Genomic DNA, 18107 nt, shown 5'->3' with positions numbered 1-18107 from the left:
CACTTCTGCTAGTGATTTAATATAATTTATAGTTTACTAATTAAATAAATACAATATTTAAAATTTATTCTTAAATATTATTGATAAATTGAATTTTTAAATTGATTTCTGAGAGATTAAAAGTAATTTTCATATTTTTAAGAGGTGAATAAATAGTAATTTATCATTTTATTCTATATACTTTAAGCCCAGTTTAGAGAAGAGGCTATGGTTAATTGTTATGCTGGTCTGGCTGGGCTGAATGTGCATGGGCAGAATGCGAAGACACTGAAAAGCCCAATTAGGAGGATATGGCCAATTTGTTTTGGCTCCTCCTTCGCACCTGTGTGCGAGAAGATCGAGCAAGGGTTTCTTTTCCTTCCGTCGGCTCTCTCTGTGAGCAAGGTACGAATAGTCGTCTTGTACTTCTGAAGCCGTTGGCCTTGCCATCCTCAAGACCAGGTGTGTTCTCTTTCTTTTTAAAGGCATACACCATCATGAAATTTCATTCTAAATACGCAGAGCAAGTAGTGGGCGAAGTGTTGCTTTCAAATAGATATAAGAAAAAGAGGGTAATGGCGAAGGTAATTGTTCATATACAGTAGGAGTGGGTTAAGTTTTCTTGTCCCGTGAAAAGAGAAAGCTTGCAGAAACTACTTCCAGAGTTGAGTGATTCCTTTACGCGTCCATGCTTAGCATTAACTCAGGTACTAATATTAAGCATGGTTCACTTTCCTCCGGGGACATAGGCGTTCTTAGCACTGTTTTGGGCAGCTTGGGATGTCTATCTCGATTCTCTACTAGTCTTAAGAACTTCAGTAGCTGTTTTTATGAATAACAAGGATGCAAAACAAGAAAATTTAAAAGAAAAGAAACACTAAAAAAACCTTTTAAATTGGAAGCATGGATCCTACTTGTAGAAATTACAGAATCTAGAGTCGAGATCAAGATAAGGATGTAGAACAGAGATCTTTTAGCTGCAAGTCAGTAAGTACTGCAAATTTTTTCAGTCTATTAAGTCTGTATTTGTGAACTAATTAACTCTTTAAATCTTTTAAGTTCACTTTTGTGGTCATTTGGCTATTTACATATCTTTTTTCATTCCTGCTGAGTTGCATTTTTTGTTTGAAATAGATTTGCATTAGCCTCTGCTCTGATGGCTGTTGCTTCAGAAAAGATACCCGATGAGAACGAGGAAGGGGATAATCCAAGCTTTGAAGAGCTTTGTTTGGATCCACGTCTAGTTCGTTCTCTTAGAAAGAAAGACATAACAAAGCCAACACCCATTCAGCAGGTGGCTATTCCTTTGATTCTGGTTAGTTGGTCCTTCTTTAACATTAACATTACTCAATACTATGGAGTATTTGTACATCTGAAGGCTTTACCTGTATGGCATATAAGGATTTAATGAAACTAGCATCATCAGAAGGTCGCTATTACTTTGATTCTGATTTGTATTTTCTGGTACCATGTCTTATGATGTTGCTCTGATTGTAAATTATTTTCTAATTTATGTGTACATATCTCAATTTAGAGTCTGACATGTTCATTCTAATTTGCAACCTTATGTGACATTGGAATGCTTGAAACATTCATATTTTTTTATTTTAACTGTTATAAGATTTTGCTGTCTTTTGACGCTTCTTTTTGTTTATCTTAATTAGTAGGCAGCCTTCAGAACTAGAAAACATTGTTTGTCATGCTCATGCTGTGATATGGTTATATCATGCATGAACAAGTAACAAAAAATACCTTGTCTGGAGCTTGTGTTTTGTTCAAATGCCACATACATTATATGTGGTGAACCAATAGTTCGACAACTACCAAATTCCAATGTACTTGCACATACTAGAAATTAAATGCTTTTCTGTGGAAGCACCTAGCAATCAATGCTTTTCTGTGAAATGCCAGCTCTTCTTCTTCTTCTTCCTCTTCTTCTTTTTCCTTTTTTTAAATTGTATCTTTTCCAAATTTATTAGCTTCTAATCTACACGAGAGTTTGTTTATAAAAAATTGCTTATATGATTTTTGATGTATAGCTGACTCTGTTTTTTTTTTTGTTCGGCTATCTACTTTATAGGAAGGTAAGGATGTTGTTGCTCGAGCAAAGACTGGTTCTGGGAAAACTTATGCCTATCTTCTTCCCTTGCTTCATAAACTCTTCTTGGAAGGAGGTTCAAAGAAGAGCACACCTAGTGCTTTTATTCTTATGCCAACCAGAGAACTCTGTCAACAGGTATTTGATATAACATGCTTATGTCCGATATTTCATGATTTAACATGTGGATATAATTTCTTACAACATCTATTGTTCTTTCTTGGTTTGTGCATTTTTTCCCATTTTTCTATCTTCTGCAACTTCTTCTCCTGTATCAAGTTTGGATCAGGAGGAAAAGCATAATTCTTGGTACTCTGATGGAATACCCTCTGTTTAACAATGTCTTAGTGTCTGTCTGTTGTAAAAGTTACAACCACCTAACAATAACCTCAGCTAACTCTAAATGTTACCTTATTTTTATAAAAATGAGAAAAACAATTCAATTAAGAAGAACTCACTGAGGGGAGAGGTACAATGGAAACATGATCCAACAAGAGAGGAACTAGAATAAGCTCACATTGCCTAACCAATAACATATCTCTGCTAAATAATAAGTTTTGAAACTAAGAATGATTTTAGGGCTTCAAAACCAATATCAATCTGTAAACAAAAAAATATTCAAATGGCTTCTTATGCATGGCACTGCTCCGCACACCTTATTTTCTCCTTCCTGTTTGCTAAGTGGTTCACACTTCATTAAAAGTCTTGATTTCAGAAATTCATTGCTGCTTGTTGTTAACATGTAATAATGATGCTGGTGCTACTTTACTCAACTACATTGTAGGTTTATTTGGAGGTCCTATCTCTACTTGAGCTGTGCAGAGTGCAGCTGAAAGCTGCACAATTGACTAGTGGCATGTCCATTTCTGAGATGGTAGGTTCATTTACTAGCCATTCTAAAGTTATTTGTCACGATATAAGGATTTCTCTGTAGATAATTGTTTTTAGATACTAAGTTTGGGTTTTATGTCTCCTTGGGTTTGTAGAAATCTGCAATGGCTGGCATGCCTGATATTTTGGTTTCAACACCAGCTTGCATTTCAACTTGCATGTCAAAAGATGCTCTTCAAGCCACTTCTCTTCGTGATTCTCTTTCTATTCTAGTTCTGGACGAGGTTGGAGAGTTTTTCTCTATATATTACAAGTTTCTTAGATTCATAATCACTAGATCATATTAGATGTAATATGTAAAATCTCTCTCTCTCAATTTCTCATAATCTATACGACAGCGAGGTAAGAGGGAGAGGGAGGAAGCAGCTCAACAATTTGTAGCTGGTATACAGATCTCTCTATTATGGATGCCTTCCAGGAAGGGGCTACATCAAGTTGGCGTGATATGAGACATTTGCCAAAATTAACAATGATGGAGGGCATACTACTATTGAGTTTTATTCACTAGGAAATTGCCTAGAACCTATTTAACTAGGCTTCTGTAAAAACTTATCAGTAGGAGAACTTAATTTAAGTTGGCTAAGAAACATTTTAGTTGGAATATAAACATATATTCACACAATGCTAGGGCACACTCTTTACTGGATTTCTTCATTTATTTTTAACTTCAAATCTAAATACTCTTTCATTTCAGAATTTGAACCTGTATGATACTGATGTTGATTTTTTCTCTTTTTTATATGCTTTTGTATTATTTTATTTAATTTTTTTTTTTTTTATCTTCAGGCAGATCTGCTTCTATCATATGGATATGAAGACGACTTAAAATCTCTTGTGCCTCATATTCCTCGACGTTGCCAATGCCTTCTTATGTCTGCCACGTCAAGGTTTTGTTGCCTTGTTGCCTCATCTCTTTATTTGTTGAATTTGAAAAGCATTGCTCTTATCTCCGTTGATCTGATTCAATTTTTTTATTATTGCCTGAGTACTTATGATATGTTCTGAAGTTTGGGTATCACTATATTTTATCAGTGGTTAAATCAATGTGAAAATTCCATTTTAGCCTTTGGACTTAATTTATATACAGAGGAAAAGTATTACATCTTTGTTTTTCTTGTTATTTTGTAATTTTTTTTAATGGAACTTATGATAACTGACTTAATACTATTTTTTCTTTCATTGTCTTGTGGTTCTTGCAGTGCGGATGTTGAGAAATTGAAGAAGCTTGTTCTACACAATCCTTACATTTTGACTCTGCCTGAAGTAGGAGACATTAAAGATGAGATTATTCCAAAGAGTGTACAACAGTTTTGGGTAAGCATTTTTGCTTTAAGAATAGTGCCAATTGCTTCTTAGCATCTGCATTGTCTCATCTCAATTGGGTTGTGTTTTATATCTGATAGTTGCCAGATTTTGGTGAAGTTTAGATATGAGAATCACTAGAAGTGACACACAAGAATAAATGGGTGAAGAAGATAATTCTAAAGTGGAAAGAAACGTGGATTGAGCATTTGGCTGAAGGGCCACAGGAGAATGTTTCTCAATATGAGACCCTGGGGGTCATGTCTTAATTCTGATGGGTGTTGTTCAGGAATAGTTCCACATGGATTAATGAGTACAAAAATCTTGAGTTTCTTAGTTGGGAAAGAGGCTTCCTAAGTTGGTTAGTCATTTTGGGATAGGCCTTGGACCCAACTTAACATGGTATCAGAACAAGTACTCATATGTGGGCATACACCTAAACTATCTTCTTGTAGAGCCACAAAAGAGGGCCTAACCATAAACTATCTATTTGTTGAGCCACAAAAAGAAGACCTACACCTAAACTATCCACTTGTAGATCCACAAAAAGAGGGCCTACACCTAAAACTATCCACTTGTAGAGTAACAAAAGAGAGCCTATTCGTGAGGGGGAGTGTTAAGGAATAGTCTCACATGGATTAATGAGTACAAAAATCTTGAGTTTATTAGTTAGGAAAGAGGTTTTCTAAGTTGGTTAGTCATTTTGAGATGGGCCTTGGACCCAATTTCACAGGCGTATAGATTCCTATAAAGACAAGAAAAACTCATATAATGTATGAATCAGGATACCCCCCAAACCCTCCACAAAAAAGGAGAAAAGTCTTGTCAATTCTCAGCTGGGTTTTTCTTCTATACTCTTAAGTTGACATTATGTGGGTTGGCTATACACATTATTTTCCTATGTTACAAGGTCAAGTTACATTCTTTGCTAAAAGGGGTATTTCCATGGTATTGTGTTCATATTGTCATATGGAAAGTTAAGTGGAGTAAATCTGCCATATATGGAGTTCATACCCCTTAGGCCAAGCTTAAAAATTTGGGGGCATTGCTTGATTGTTGGCTGACTCCCTTTTGGTTGAGACTTAACACCCCCCTCCCCTCTTAACTGGATCTGCATTGCAAGAGGTCGTTTCAATCCCCTTCCTTCTACTATTATTTCTTGGTGTAAGAGGGTTGGTGACCCTCCCTGGCAGTTGATTGTGCAGTGGAGGAGATTTTTGACATTGCACAACAGATAATCATTACCTGGCTTTATATGCCAAAATTGGTCAATGCCATTTCATGGTCTCGCTAGAGAAGGAGCCTCCTTCCAGTTTCGATTGGTGCACTAGTGCTGATTGATATTTTAAAATTTTAGCTTCTTTTAATGTTAATTCTCGTCTTTGTTTAGCTTGTAACTTATGTTTTCTGCTTGTTCCTTCATGTGGCAACATCAGCTGTTTCCTCTTTTTTCTCTATTTTTGAATGTTTAGTACACCATACACACAAACACATCCCTTTCATCTCCTGGTGAGACACCATGACCTCACACTAGAACCGCCCATGTGACCATTGACCAAAAGACCCAAGTCCTTGCTCTTTAATGAAATCTCTCTTTTTCTTTCTCAAAAAGAAATTTTTTTTGTCATACTGAATGGTCCTGGTTTCTTACTCTCTGAGTATATGATACATTTTGTAAATTTGCTCAAAACTCTTAACCATGTAGCTATTTTGATCCAGATTTCCTGCAGCACTCAGGATAAATTGCTACAGATCCTTGCTCTGCTGAAGTTGGAACTTGTTCAGAAAAAGGTTCTTATATTTGTCAACACAATTGATATGGCCTACAGATTAAGACTCTTTCTAGAGCAGGTATGCGACTTCTCCTCATGTCTGACAGTATATGTATCTGCTCTATTTTTTGCTTTTAATGTTTTGAGAAGGGGAAGGGGGCTGGCTCACTGGAGAAAATGATTCAGTGGGAAAAGTTCAAACAGTTTGATGTTTAATGTCAGTGATTGGTACGATGCTGTTAGCAACTGTACCTTCAAAATTGTGGTTTGCCTTTGCATTTACCATGCACCGATCTCTCCAGTTTACCCTGTTAGGTACACTCAAGAGTTGCAACAGCTGATTGCCCTAAAATTAAATGGGAGTTGCTTTATTTATATTTTGTTTCTTTCTATTTTTTTATGCTGCTACACTATTTTCTTGATATTTAAGTGCTAGACTTGGCATGTTTATGAATTTTTCCTTGTTAAACGTTTTTTTTTTTTTTTTTTTGAAAACGAGTGCAATTTTAAAAAGCAGGCAAAAACAAACAAACATCAATGAGGGAAATCCCTAACAATAAGAGATTGAAAAGAGACCCCCTCTTTAGCAAAACAATCAGCTAAGCTATTAGCTGAGCTAGAAACATGGCGCCATTTACAAACAAAAGAAGAAAAATCTTGGATCTCATAAGAATAATATAAAAAGCACCAAGGAGGAATCTTCTTTCCTTAACACTAGCAAATCTCACTCTTAGAATCTCCTTCAGCATGAAGTAACCCTTGAAACTTCTCTTGAAAAATTTTAAGACCTCGGCGAACAGCGAGAAGTTCAGCTAATGTTGAACCTGCAATGTCGATGGGATCAGAGAACTAGCTAAAATATCAGCCTATGAATTCCTGAAGAGACCTCCAATACCTGAAAGACCTAGATTACCCAAAGATGATCCATCAAAATTGAGCTTTATAATTAATGATCTGGAGGAGTCCATATAACATGCTTAGGCGGATTTAGAGAGTGAAGATTAGCTTCTGCATTATAATTACTTCTGAGCATTTCAGTAGGAATATCACTAAATAATTCAATGGTTTCAACTATTGAATGATCTTTGATGAAATCAGATTTACTAGTTGCATCCATGATAAGGAATTTTGCTAAAAAAGCCCATAATTCCTCTCAGTCCATATGTGCCAAAAGATGAGAACAGTGCATGCATGCAGCATAGTTCTATCGAGAGCTGGTAACTGATACCCATGACCGCTTGATATAAATTCTGCAAGAGAGGCTGGAAAACATCCAAAAATTTGGAACAAATTGAAAGTTATTCCAAATTCACCAAGAGAGCTTACAGTCAAGTAGAAGATGATTGATGGATTCTTCCTCCATTCCACATACACACAAAGAGAATTTTCAATATTTGATCGTTCGCGAATTAGATTATCACAAAGTGAGAATCTTCCATGTAAAGCACTCCATAAGAAAATATGAGCTTTAGGAGGACCTATGAATTTCCATGCAGCCGCAACAAGATTAATAGGGGAATCATTAGAAGCAATTAGATTATAACAAGAAGATACAGTGAATTACCCTATCAGATTCAGAACAGCACATGAGCCTGGCTTAAACGTTTTAAGGTATATACTGTCCAGTTTATGAATAAGCTCACTAATCTCTAAAGCTTCAATATTATTTAGATTACACTGAAGATGCTGCCTCCAATCTACCTTTTCAAATGAGCCTACTACTAAAATATTTTGAAATTTTCACATTCTGATCACAAGCTAGCCAGAAAAGGTTTGGAAACTTGATGCTAATAGGAGATTCAAATAGCTAGATATCAAACCAAAACTTTATAGAAGAACCCGAACCAGCATGAAGTTGAATATTTGATGAGAAAGAAGCAAAGTTCCTATAAATATGTCTCCAAAGGGAAGAAAACCGATTAAGACTGCTAGAATTGCTTATTCTCATATACCAGCAACAGTTTATGATGCCAAGTTTCAATTTAACAGAAGAAATCCATGGAAGATCAGAGCATGTATTCAGTCTCCCAGACCATTTTGTGAGTAGGGCTTTATTCATTGTTGAGATTTTTCGAATTCCAAGGCTGCCCGTTTTCTTGGGTCATACTTCTTCCCAATTCTCCAAATGATGTTTAAATCCATTGGAGCTACCTTTCCAAAGGAATGATTGCATAATTTGTTTGATCTTTTTCCCCACACTAGCTGGACAATGAAGGAATGAAAGAAAGTATGTAGGAATACCAGATAAACAGGATATGATTAGAACTAATCTTACTGCTTTCAATATAAGTCTTCCTTTCCAAGTAGATAAACAAGATTGCTATTTTTCAATAACAAGATTCCAAAGCGTTTTATCCACTTTTCCATGAAAAGAGATAATCCCATATAAAATAAGTGCTAGGAAGAGAAGCTGATTTACATCCCACTTTAGTAGCCAAAAACTCCAAATCAGTCTGATCTATGTTAAATCCAAATAAAGTGGATTTCTGCCAGTTATTTTTTTGACCAGACATTCTCTCAAAAATATGCAGCAAACCCTTTATATGAAGCACTTGATCTAACGATCCCTCACCAAAGATAACAGTATATTCTGCAAATTGGATGGTAGGAGTATCCATCCAATCATCATAGAAAATAGGAGAAATCCAATTTAGATGAAGAGCTAGGCGAAATAGGCTTGTTAGTCCTTCAGCAATGATATTGAAAAGAAAAGGCGAAATGGATCCCCTTGTCTAATACCTCATAAGCTGAACCAATAGTGAGAATATAGCTCTGAGTCCACATGTGCCATTTATCTCCAAAACCCATGCATTGAACAAGGAATCAAGATAATCCCAACATACTGTATCAAAAGCTTTCTCAAAGTCAATTTTGAGCATGATTCATGGATTAGATTCCTTCTTGAAGCAAGCAGTTGTTTCATGAACTCCCATTGCTGCGTCCAAAATCTTGCTTCCCTTCATGAATGAGCTTTGTTCCTTGCTGATGATATTAGGCATGACAGATTTTAGCCTATTGGCTAGTACCCCAAGAGATAATTTTATAAGCTCCCGATATTAAACTAATTGGTCTAAGATTGGATACCTTCTGAGTAGAGGCCTTCTTTGGCAGCAAATAAATAAACAGAGCACTCATATTTCTATAAGAAATTCCTTAGAGTAGAAATCAGCCATCTTTGTAGATATATCTTCAGCCATAGAACCCCATGAAGCTCTGGATTTTTTTTTCCATTAAAGCCATCAGGACTAGAAGCTCTATCCTAAGGCTTTTCAACACTGTATCCAATCTCTTTCATTGTGAATGGCTTTTCTAACCATTGACTTTGAGCATCAGAAATCATGTTTAAAGGAAGAGAATCAATGAATGGACGATTATGACATTCTTCTTTGTATAATTCCGTGAAAAAAATTAAGAATTTCACTTGTGATAGACTGCCGATCAGAAGTTAATTCCTCATTAATTTGAGGAGACTTAATTCAGTTAGATCTTCTACAAGCAGAAGCAATGGAATGAAAAAAGTGTGTAGTAGCATCCCCTTCTTTCAGCCAACGATATCTAGCACTTTCTTTCCACTTAACTCATCTTGATTTACAAGAGTCTGCAGAGAAATTGATGCTAATATGTGTTCACCAAATTCTAAACTAGACAGAGGTCTTCCTTCTTCAATAATATCAATATTGTCAATAATAGCATTTGTTAAATGGGGTTGAATGCTTTATAATTCCAATAACAGATGATTTATATGCTCCCTTCCAGTTTGGAATCAGGTCTGCGGTTTTAAATGCTGAGCTGCCCCAAAATTCCCGCCTTCATATCCTAGAGGTACTTTTTTCTGTGAACACTATCTGGTTTCATTCATCTGATACGTTTTTTTTTTTTTTGTTTTGTTTTGTCAAAATGGTTATTTTTTGGGTACTTCATCGACCATGATGGATACTATTATTGTTTGATCAAAGTGTTTGTACTTACATATTTTTGTTCCATTATTGGTATGCATTATGCCCGTAGGGTGCTTTTTTGTTCAAGGTGCTGTAAATTTAGATTGCATATTTTGTTTTGGAACAGCATAAGTAGATTGAATGCTACTTAATATATTTAAGTATAGGCTCAGGGCATGCCTATGTCATCTGTGCCTGGCCAAACACTGGCAGGCAGGCTGCCTGTTCTGTTAAGGCTTTTCTAGTAGTTATCTGTTGAATATTTTGGCATTTCTGTTGTGACCTTCTATATATAAGTGCATCTATACTGATGAGATTTCAATGAGATTTCTGTTGTGACCTTCTGTATGTCTCGTATATATGGGCCTGCACTATAGATATGGTAGGCACCAGCAAGCCCAGTGGTTGCCTGTGTTTACTTAATTTGGTAGCCCTGAGATTAATGTGCCATTTACAAAATAACAATGTAATTTTTGTGTGTATACTATCTTGCTTTAATCAGGAATACAATGCGGGACTTTTTGATTACCTGATAGCAACGGATAACAGCCAGATAAAAGAGAGGCAACAGAGTGATGGTGACAAGCCTGTTGGATCAAAAACATCTAAAAGACGTTCGAAGCAGAAATTAGACACAGAATTTGGAGTTGTAAGAGGAATCGACTTCAAAAATGTTTACACGGTATGTGATAATGAGGATTCATTGATCTTTCCCGACGATCAATTACATTGCATAATTCATCAAATAATTCTTTCCATCTGATTAATGAATGTTGAAGTTGAGATTTGGTCACAGGTTATAAACTTTGAAATGCCGCCAAGTCCTGCAGGGTATGTACATCGAATTGGACGTACTGGAAGAGCATTTAACACTGGTGCATCTATCTCCCTAGTAAGTGTAATTGAGCCTATGCTTATGGTGCTTGTCATCATTATCCTTCAATTTCTCTGATGTTCTTGGTGTTTGAATATGCCAACCTTTTTGTTGTTAGGATTGTTAGAATCAGGAGGCTACTTTATTCCTAGTTGTTTATCTCAAATATTTTTATATGATTTGTATGGACAGGTTTCTCCGGGTGAGATGGAGATATTTGAAAATATAAAATCTTTGATTTTGGAAGACAGTGGCAACCAGGAGTCAAAGCTCATTGCACCATTTCCTCTTCTCACAAAAAATGCTGTGGAGTCGTTACGTTATAGAGCTGAGGTATCAGTTACTATTTAACTGCTAATTGGAAGGAATAGCTCGCAATCACCAATTTACATTTTCTGTTTGCTCTCTAGGTGTAGTAATTTCCAGAACTTGTCCAAAATATTGATTGAATCTTGATATTATGACCAAATTTATTAGGGACTGGCAAGTAGCATTTACTGATTTTGGAGTGTGATTAAGATTTCTATGATGACGTTGTCTTGTTTAAGGAAACTTTGAGCTAGTATTGGGTTGACAAGCCTGTAGTGAGTCTATTGTCCCTCTGTATGATTGTAAAACTTTTCATTTGTATGTAGTGTTTCCAGAATAATGTGTTAATTGGTCGATAATGTATTCTCACTTCACCAAAATCTTCTTTCTTATGTCTCCCCTATGGACTAAGTTAGTAGCCTATATTCACATAGGTTTGTAGGAAATAGGGCAGAATTAGGTAACAGAATTATGGGTGAATAAGAGAGTTGATTGAGAAGGCTTGCATCCATGGTAAAAAACTAGTAGTAAACTGGCGAGAATGGTCTTTTTGATGCCATTTGGGGAACTAGTTAGAAAAGGAGGAAGGCTGAAAATTTAATGGGTGATTGTCCTGGTGTTCTTCACATTATGATCGGGTTTGTTCACTAAACTGGCGGGTTTGTTCGCATGTTGCAAGTTTCTATTATTCCTCTTCACTTTGAATGAGGTCTTTAAGGAGAGATTTTCTGGTCACCTTACCATTGAAGGAGACTGAAATGTCATGGGTTGATGCTCAAAAAAGATTGGGATGTCATGGAGTTTCGGCTACGTTTTTAATGAAAATGTAGATATTGCAGAATGTCTTTCAGTTTCCTGGTGTGATACTCTTAGATTGGCTAATTCTGCAGCCAACGAGCTCACTAAAAATGGAACTGACCTTTATGTCTAGTTGTTCTGGATCAACCCCGTGCCTTTTAGTTCTATCTTTGTTTTTTTCATTTAATAAAATATCATCGCTCGTGTAAAAGAAATCTGTACAATTCCTGGCTTGCTTGCAATGACAACTTATTCATAACCTCTGGCTTTTACAGGATGTGGCAAAAAGTGTGACGAAGGTTGCTATAAGAGAATCAAGGGCCCATGATCTGAGGAAGGAAATTCTTAATTCTGAAAAGTGAGTTATTTCACTACCATAAGACAATGATGCAGAAAATTTTGGAGTAATTAAAATCAAAAGAATGTTTCAGACTTTCAGTTCATTATTTTCTCTTTAGACTGGGGCATCTGAGTTAGATTTTGAATTTTACTGACCAGGTTGAAAGCTCATTTTGAAGACAATCCAAGGGATCTGGGTAATAAGACTTTGCTCATATTTCCTTTCCAGCAAGAGAAAAGAGAATTTGCTCCTACTTAATCAAATGCTTGGGAACAATTTCAATTCTTCTTGTTTTCTAAATTGGGTTTGTGATTGGACAGCTCTGCTGAAGCATGACAAAGTACTCAGCAAGAAGCCTCCTCCAAGTCACCTGCAAGCTGTACCCGAGTACCTTGTCGATCCAACAACCAAAGAAGCAAGCAGGATTGTTAAGCTGGCTAGAGCCGCAATGGGTAAAACTGGTCCCAGAAAAAAAGGCGGGGCATTCAGAAGATTTCGTAAAAGCAGTGATCCGCTCAAGTCGTTTTCTGCTAAGGTACCTGCACATCCTTCCAGTTCTTACCTTGAATCCAGATAATGTGTGCAGAAATCTCTTCTGCTCTTAGGGTTTGTTTGGAACCCCATGGAAAAGAAAAATTTGATCACTATCTCATTTTTACTAACTACTTTTGGGAATAATAACCCTTACTCTCTCCCTTTCTCTCATAATCTGCTCTGGTTGTTTATCAGCAGCAAAAAAAATCATGGAAAGGAGGTAAGAGGAAGGATGAAGAGAGAGGAGCTGAAAATCGTGAACGCAAGAAAAATAGAAGAACTTAATCGGTGAGTTTTTGCAGTGATCTTGGATGCATGTATCTGCAAAATTTTGTATCTGAGTAACATTTTATACCGAGTGAATCGCGGCTTAATTATTGTTATTGTTACTATTATTACATCTTTGATCTGGTCATTTTGCTGAATGTTGCTGATGTTCAGTGGCTGCAGAAATTACTCCACTGGTTGCTTGTTAGCTTGTTATAGTGTATACCTGATCCAATGATAATTACTATAATTAATAGAATTAGGAGTCTTATTTTAAATATTAGTTAGATGGTAATTCGTAATTACTTATGACTAAAATTGTATTCCGTTTAATAAACAATAACCTGTAAATGACTAAATTTAACCCATTTTGGTGAAAATTAACCTTGGCCCATGAAAATGGATTCCAGAGAAAGAAAAAAAAAATGAAAACAGAGAATGAGAAGCCACAGCTCCTGAATTTACTGGCTTCTCCTCCTTTCTCCTCCATTCTTTTCCAAGCATGGCATCCTGCATTCTCCCTTGTCCCTGTATAAGAGTGCCTGCTGCTCTGCTTCTCCTCACCAGGTATCTCACAAAAATCCTCCTCTTTCCTCTCGTGTTTCTTGTATCCCCGAAACCCCTGAAACACAGACACCGAAAGGGGGATGGCAAAGGAAGACAGACGTCTGAAGCCATGGATGGCGGTGGTGCCCGCCTCTGTCATCTCTCCGACGAAATCTTCTAACATCCCGAACTTGGACACCATTTTCGAGGAAGCTTTCGACGCCGAGGAGGATCCCGATGAGTGACGCTCTGGGTCGATTTTTTCTTCTTCCCTTCCCATTCTCTTCTGATATGTTTGCTGATCAGAAAAACGTGGCCGGAGACCTCCGAGCATCTCTAGACGGACTATGTCAGAACAGGGACAGAGGAAGCTGTTATCTTCTGTTCGGCTCATCACGAGCCAGGACGGAACCTTGTATAGTCGATTTGTGTACATTAATAAAATTTGATTGTCCACCTTCCTCTTGAATGGAATACAAAATTTGATTCGACCACGAACATTTCGCTCTCGCGGAGTCGTGTCTCGAGATGTCGAACTAGGGAACATTTGACGAAGGAAATAGGAATCTGGATTCGAGTTTAATCATCTTGCAGCAGAGTCTAGATCTTTCTTCGTTTTTGCTAGATCCTTGAAAAATGATCCGGTTGACTAGATCATTCTTCGTTTATGCTGCAATTGATGTTCATTTTCAAAATGATTAGCTACTTAGAAATTTTTTTTTTGTCTAATAAATACAAAATCTTTATACTCATTAATGTACGTAGGACTATTCTTTCGCTCACAAGCTCACTTATTAACTTATTCTTGTTTTGTTCATTTTGCCATATCACTCTTGTATTTGGATATAATATAATTAAATATTTACTTAAGTACTTTATTTTATATATTTAATTTAATTAAATTCTTAATTAATTTAAACATGTTGAGATTTTAACTTATTAACATAATAGTTAAATAATGAAAATTAAATCTATTAGAGTAATTTTATATAAAAATATCCTCTTTTTTATTTATATAAATTCATGATTTTAATATTATATTTGATTTCTAATTTAAGAGTGAAAATTTAGATATTTCAAAAGTAATAATTTGATTAAGTATTTGGTTATTATACAAGTAAGTAGGGGTGACATCGAGCCGAGCCGAGCCCGAACCTGCTTATGTTCGAGTCGAGCTTGATTTAAATATTTCGAGCCGAGCCTCGTCTCGAGCCTAAAATTGTTATCGAGCTCGAGCCTCAATATACATTTAAAATTTTTCAAAAAATATATATCGAATAAAATGTATATAAAATTATGCATACATTTTACATAAAATTGGGCTTGACCTCTACATAAAATTGGGCATAACTTATATATATATATATATATAATATGTGTATAAGATTGGGCATAATCTCTATTTAAAATTGAGCATAATCTATATATATAATACTTGTATAAAATTCGGCATGACCTCTACTTAAAATTGAGCATAATCAATATACATAATACTTGCATAAACACTCCATAAACACTCCATAAAATTGTCTATACATTCCATAAACACTTCATGAAATTGTTTATACACTCCATAAAATAATCTAAACACTCCATACACTGCATAACATTATAAATAAACTCCATATAAATCAAACACAACAAAATTAAATAAAATATCACTATCAATTTACAATCACCCAAATAAAAACTATAAATCCTTTAAATAAAATCATATTACTATTACAGACTTACTAGAAAATTACAAGAAATATTTTAAATTTTTCTTAGGAAAGTTAAATGGACCTCTTATTGCCTTTTCTAAGGAAATAAATAAAAATTAATAATTAATCTAATATATTATTATACTTATCGACAAATTTTTAATCACATAAAATGTCAAACACAAAATTGCTATGAAAATTGCCTCATGCTCAAAGTATTATATCATCAACTGTCAAATACTTATTCAAAATTTTTCTATATGGTTTTCTGACCCATCTTGGCAAGAAAATCTTACTTGGAAAATTATATGATTTTTTAAAAAGAATTTATAATTAAAAAAATATTTTAAAAAAATATGAGGCACTAATGGTCCCTATATTTCTATTAAAAATGTCTTTTCAACATTTATTGAAAAAACCACTAATAGTCTCTAGAAACGTATTTCTACTAAAATATCTTTTCAATTTATTTAAGAGACATGAGGAAGGGACAAAGAGTTTTTTTTTCCTTGTTTATGATCTCACACGTAGGGGTGGCTTTGAATAAATTATATATAAAATTATGCATATATTTTTAAAAAATATAATGATAGGGGAGGTTCAGGATTGAATTTCAATAATGGATTAAAATGCACCAATATTAATATTTTTTACTCCAATTGTTGTCTAGCTTATTTTGTAATTTTTGAATTTGGCCATAATTTATTATGGCCTCCTTAGTGCCCCTAGATAAAAATTTATATTCTAGGGAAAACTAAAAATATGTTTCCTATGATATATATTCCCAAAAAAACTTTAAATAAAATCTTATTACTATTAGTGACTTATTAGAAAATTACAAGAAATATTTTAAAATTTTCTTAGGAAAGTTAAATGGACCTTTTATTGTCTCTTATAGGGAAATAAATAAAAATTAATAATCAATCTAATATATTATTATACTTATCGATAAATTTTTAATTAAATAAAATATCAAACACAAAATTGCAATGAAAATTGCTTCATGCTAAAAGTATTACAACAACAACTGTTAAATACTTATTCAAAAAAATTTTATACAGTTTTCTACCCCATCTTGGTACAAAAAATTTTACTTAGAAAATTATATGATTTTTAATAAAAAATTTCAATTAGAAAAATGTTTAAAAAAACATGAGACATTAATAGTTTATAGAAAATTATTTCTATAAAATTTATTTTTAATTTTTTCTAGAGGAAAAAGTTTTTTATTTTTTTATTTTATGATCTCGCACGTGCGAGATCATCTTCTCGCGAGGAAGGGGGAGATTATTTCTCCCCTGTTCTGGTTTTTCACCGAGACGATGTGGAGGGAAGGGGGTTACGACGCCGGGGAGGACCTATCGTCGGGGATGACAGCCACGACGGAGTCGGCGGTGATGGAAGCGGCGGCAATGGAAACAGAGGCGACGGCGAGGAGAGTAAAAAATCGAACGGACGGCCACAGAGGCGGCCGGCGAGCAGCTGCGACAGCGGTATAGACGCCGGCGAACAGCTACGACGTCGGTAGAGGCGATGACAACAACCGATTGGAGGGGACGACGGTGACGAGGGGGGAGGAAAAAAATTTCCCCCCCTCGCTCTCGCTCCCGCTCCCGCTCCCCCGCTCGCTCGTGATCCAGACCGATTCATACCGATCCGACTCATTTCGAGCCAGCTCGCAAGCCGACGAACCAAACCTAGCTTCGGTCGAGCTCGGCTTGTTAAGGTAAACGAGCCAATTTCGGTGCTCGAGCTCGGCTCGAGCTCGATAAATGACGAGTCGAACCGAGCCGGCTCGCAAATTGGCTCGGTTCGAAGCCACCCCTACAAGTAAGTATTAGTTTAATTTTATTTTTTTAGTCAAATAAATCTATTAATTAATTTTATATAATAAAATACCCTTTTTATTTATATAAATTCCTTATTTTTAAATTATATTTAATGACTATTTTAAGAGTGATAATTTATATATTGTAAAGTAACAATTTGACTAATATTTGGATATTATAAAAGCAAGGATTTTTAATCATTTATTTTTTGTAAATTTAATTAAATAAATAATCTTATTTTTTAGTTATTTATTAATTTAAAACAAGTTAAAATATATTTTATTTTTTAAAAATAAAACTATCTTATAAAATTATATCTATAAAAGTAATTTTTTATAATAAAATACCCTCTTTTTTATTAACATAAATTTATTATTTTAATATTATATTTCATTAATATTTTAAGAGTGAGAATTTAAATAATAAAAATTAACAATTTGATTAAACATTTGGATACTATAAAAGTAAAATATATTTAATTATTTTTTATATATTTAATTAAATAAAAATAATTAAAAATTAAAAATTATTTATTAATTCAAACAAGTTTAAATCTATCTTAAAATATTAATAGAAAAGTTAAATAAAAATATATTATAAAAGTTAAATCTATTTGATTATTTTATTAATAAATCTACAAATTGGAGTCTGTAATCCAGCTGAAGCTTATGGTGCTTCTCGCCATGACCGACGATAACGGGGGCAGCTTAAGCGATTCCATTGGCCAGTAACTACCACGAACTTTCTCAAATTCAAAAATTAAAAACGGTGGCTACAATCTTGGACGAACCCCAGATTTTCCTGTTGAACCAGGGATTTCAGCAACCTCTGGATCGTTTTTTCACATTACACACATGGAAGGCCAGAATTTCATCGTGATACGTTTCTGTTCTAACAACTTCTTGTTGCGTTTTCTTCTCTCACGGT

The 18107-nt window shown here is 34.8% G+C and overlaps 1 protein-coding gene across 2 annotated transcripts; it reads left to right on the top strand.

The window, feature by feature from the left end:
* The first annotated feature begins 337 nt into the window (after positions 1-337).
* On the top strand, positions 338-13360 carry LOC137951654 (DEAD-box ATP-dependent RNA helicase 16). 2 transcript variants are annotated; one of them, XM_068798477.1, is made up of 16 exons: positions 338-441; positions 1114-1294; positions 2060-2215; positions 2862-2951; positions 3064-3192; positions 3755-3855; positions 4168-4282; positions 5990-6121; positions 9799-9864; positions 10483-10662; positions 10777-10872; positions 11047-11187; positions 12237-12319; positions 12460-12497; positions 12622-12836; positions 13034-13360. In XM_068798477.1, the coding sequence occupies exons 2-16, from the start codon at positions 1136-1138 to the stop codon at positions 13118-13120; spliced, it is 1788 nt and encodes a 595-aa protein (XP_068654578.1). In that variant the 5' UTR covers positions 338-441; positions 1114-1135; the 3' UTR covers positions 13121-13360. The 2 variants fall into 2 exon arrangements, with proteins under 2 accessions (XP_068654578.1, XP_068654577.1); XM_068798476.1 differs by having other exon boundaries at positions 13031-13360.
* The last annotated feature ends 4747 nt before the right edge of the window (positions 13361-18107 follow it).

The sequence above is a fragment of the Aristolochia californica genome, unplaced genomic scaffold (assembly GCF_029961685.1).
Source record: "Aristolochia californica isolate CCGP_79_NKW_82.1479 unplaced genomic scaffold, dmAriCali1.0.hap1 SCAF_15, whole genome shotgun sequence".
Classification (NCBI taxonomy): Eukaryota; Viridiplantae; Streptophyta; class Magnoliopsida; order Piperales; family Aristolochiaceae; genus Aristolochia; species Aristolochia californica.
The sequence above is the reverse complement of the archived record's forward strand: the minus strand, read 5'-3'. Positions and strand labels throughout refer to the sequence as shown.

Excerpts from the sequence above, each read along its gene's own strand:
- LOC137951654 (XM_068798476.1), top strand. The coding sequence starts at position 1,136 with ATGGCTGTTGCTTCAGAAAAGATACCCGATGAGAACGAGGAAGGGGAT. Across the intron at positions 2,216-2,861 it reads CCAGAGAACTCTGTCAACAG|GTTTATTTGGAGGTCCTATC; the intron begins GTATTTGATATA and ends ACTACATTGTAG. Across the intron at positions 9,865-10,482 it reads CCCGCCTTCATATCCTAGAG|GAATACAATGCGGGACTTTT; the intron begins GTACTTTTTTCT and ends TGCTTTAATCAG.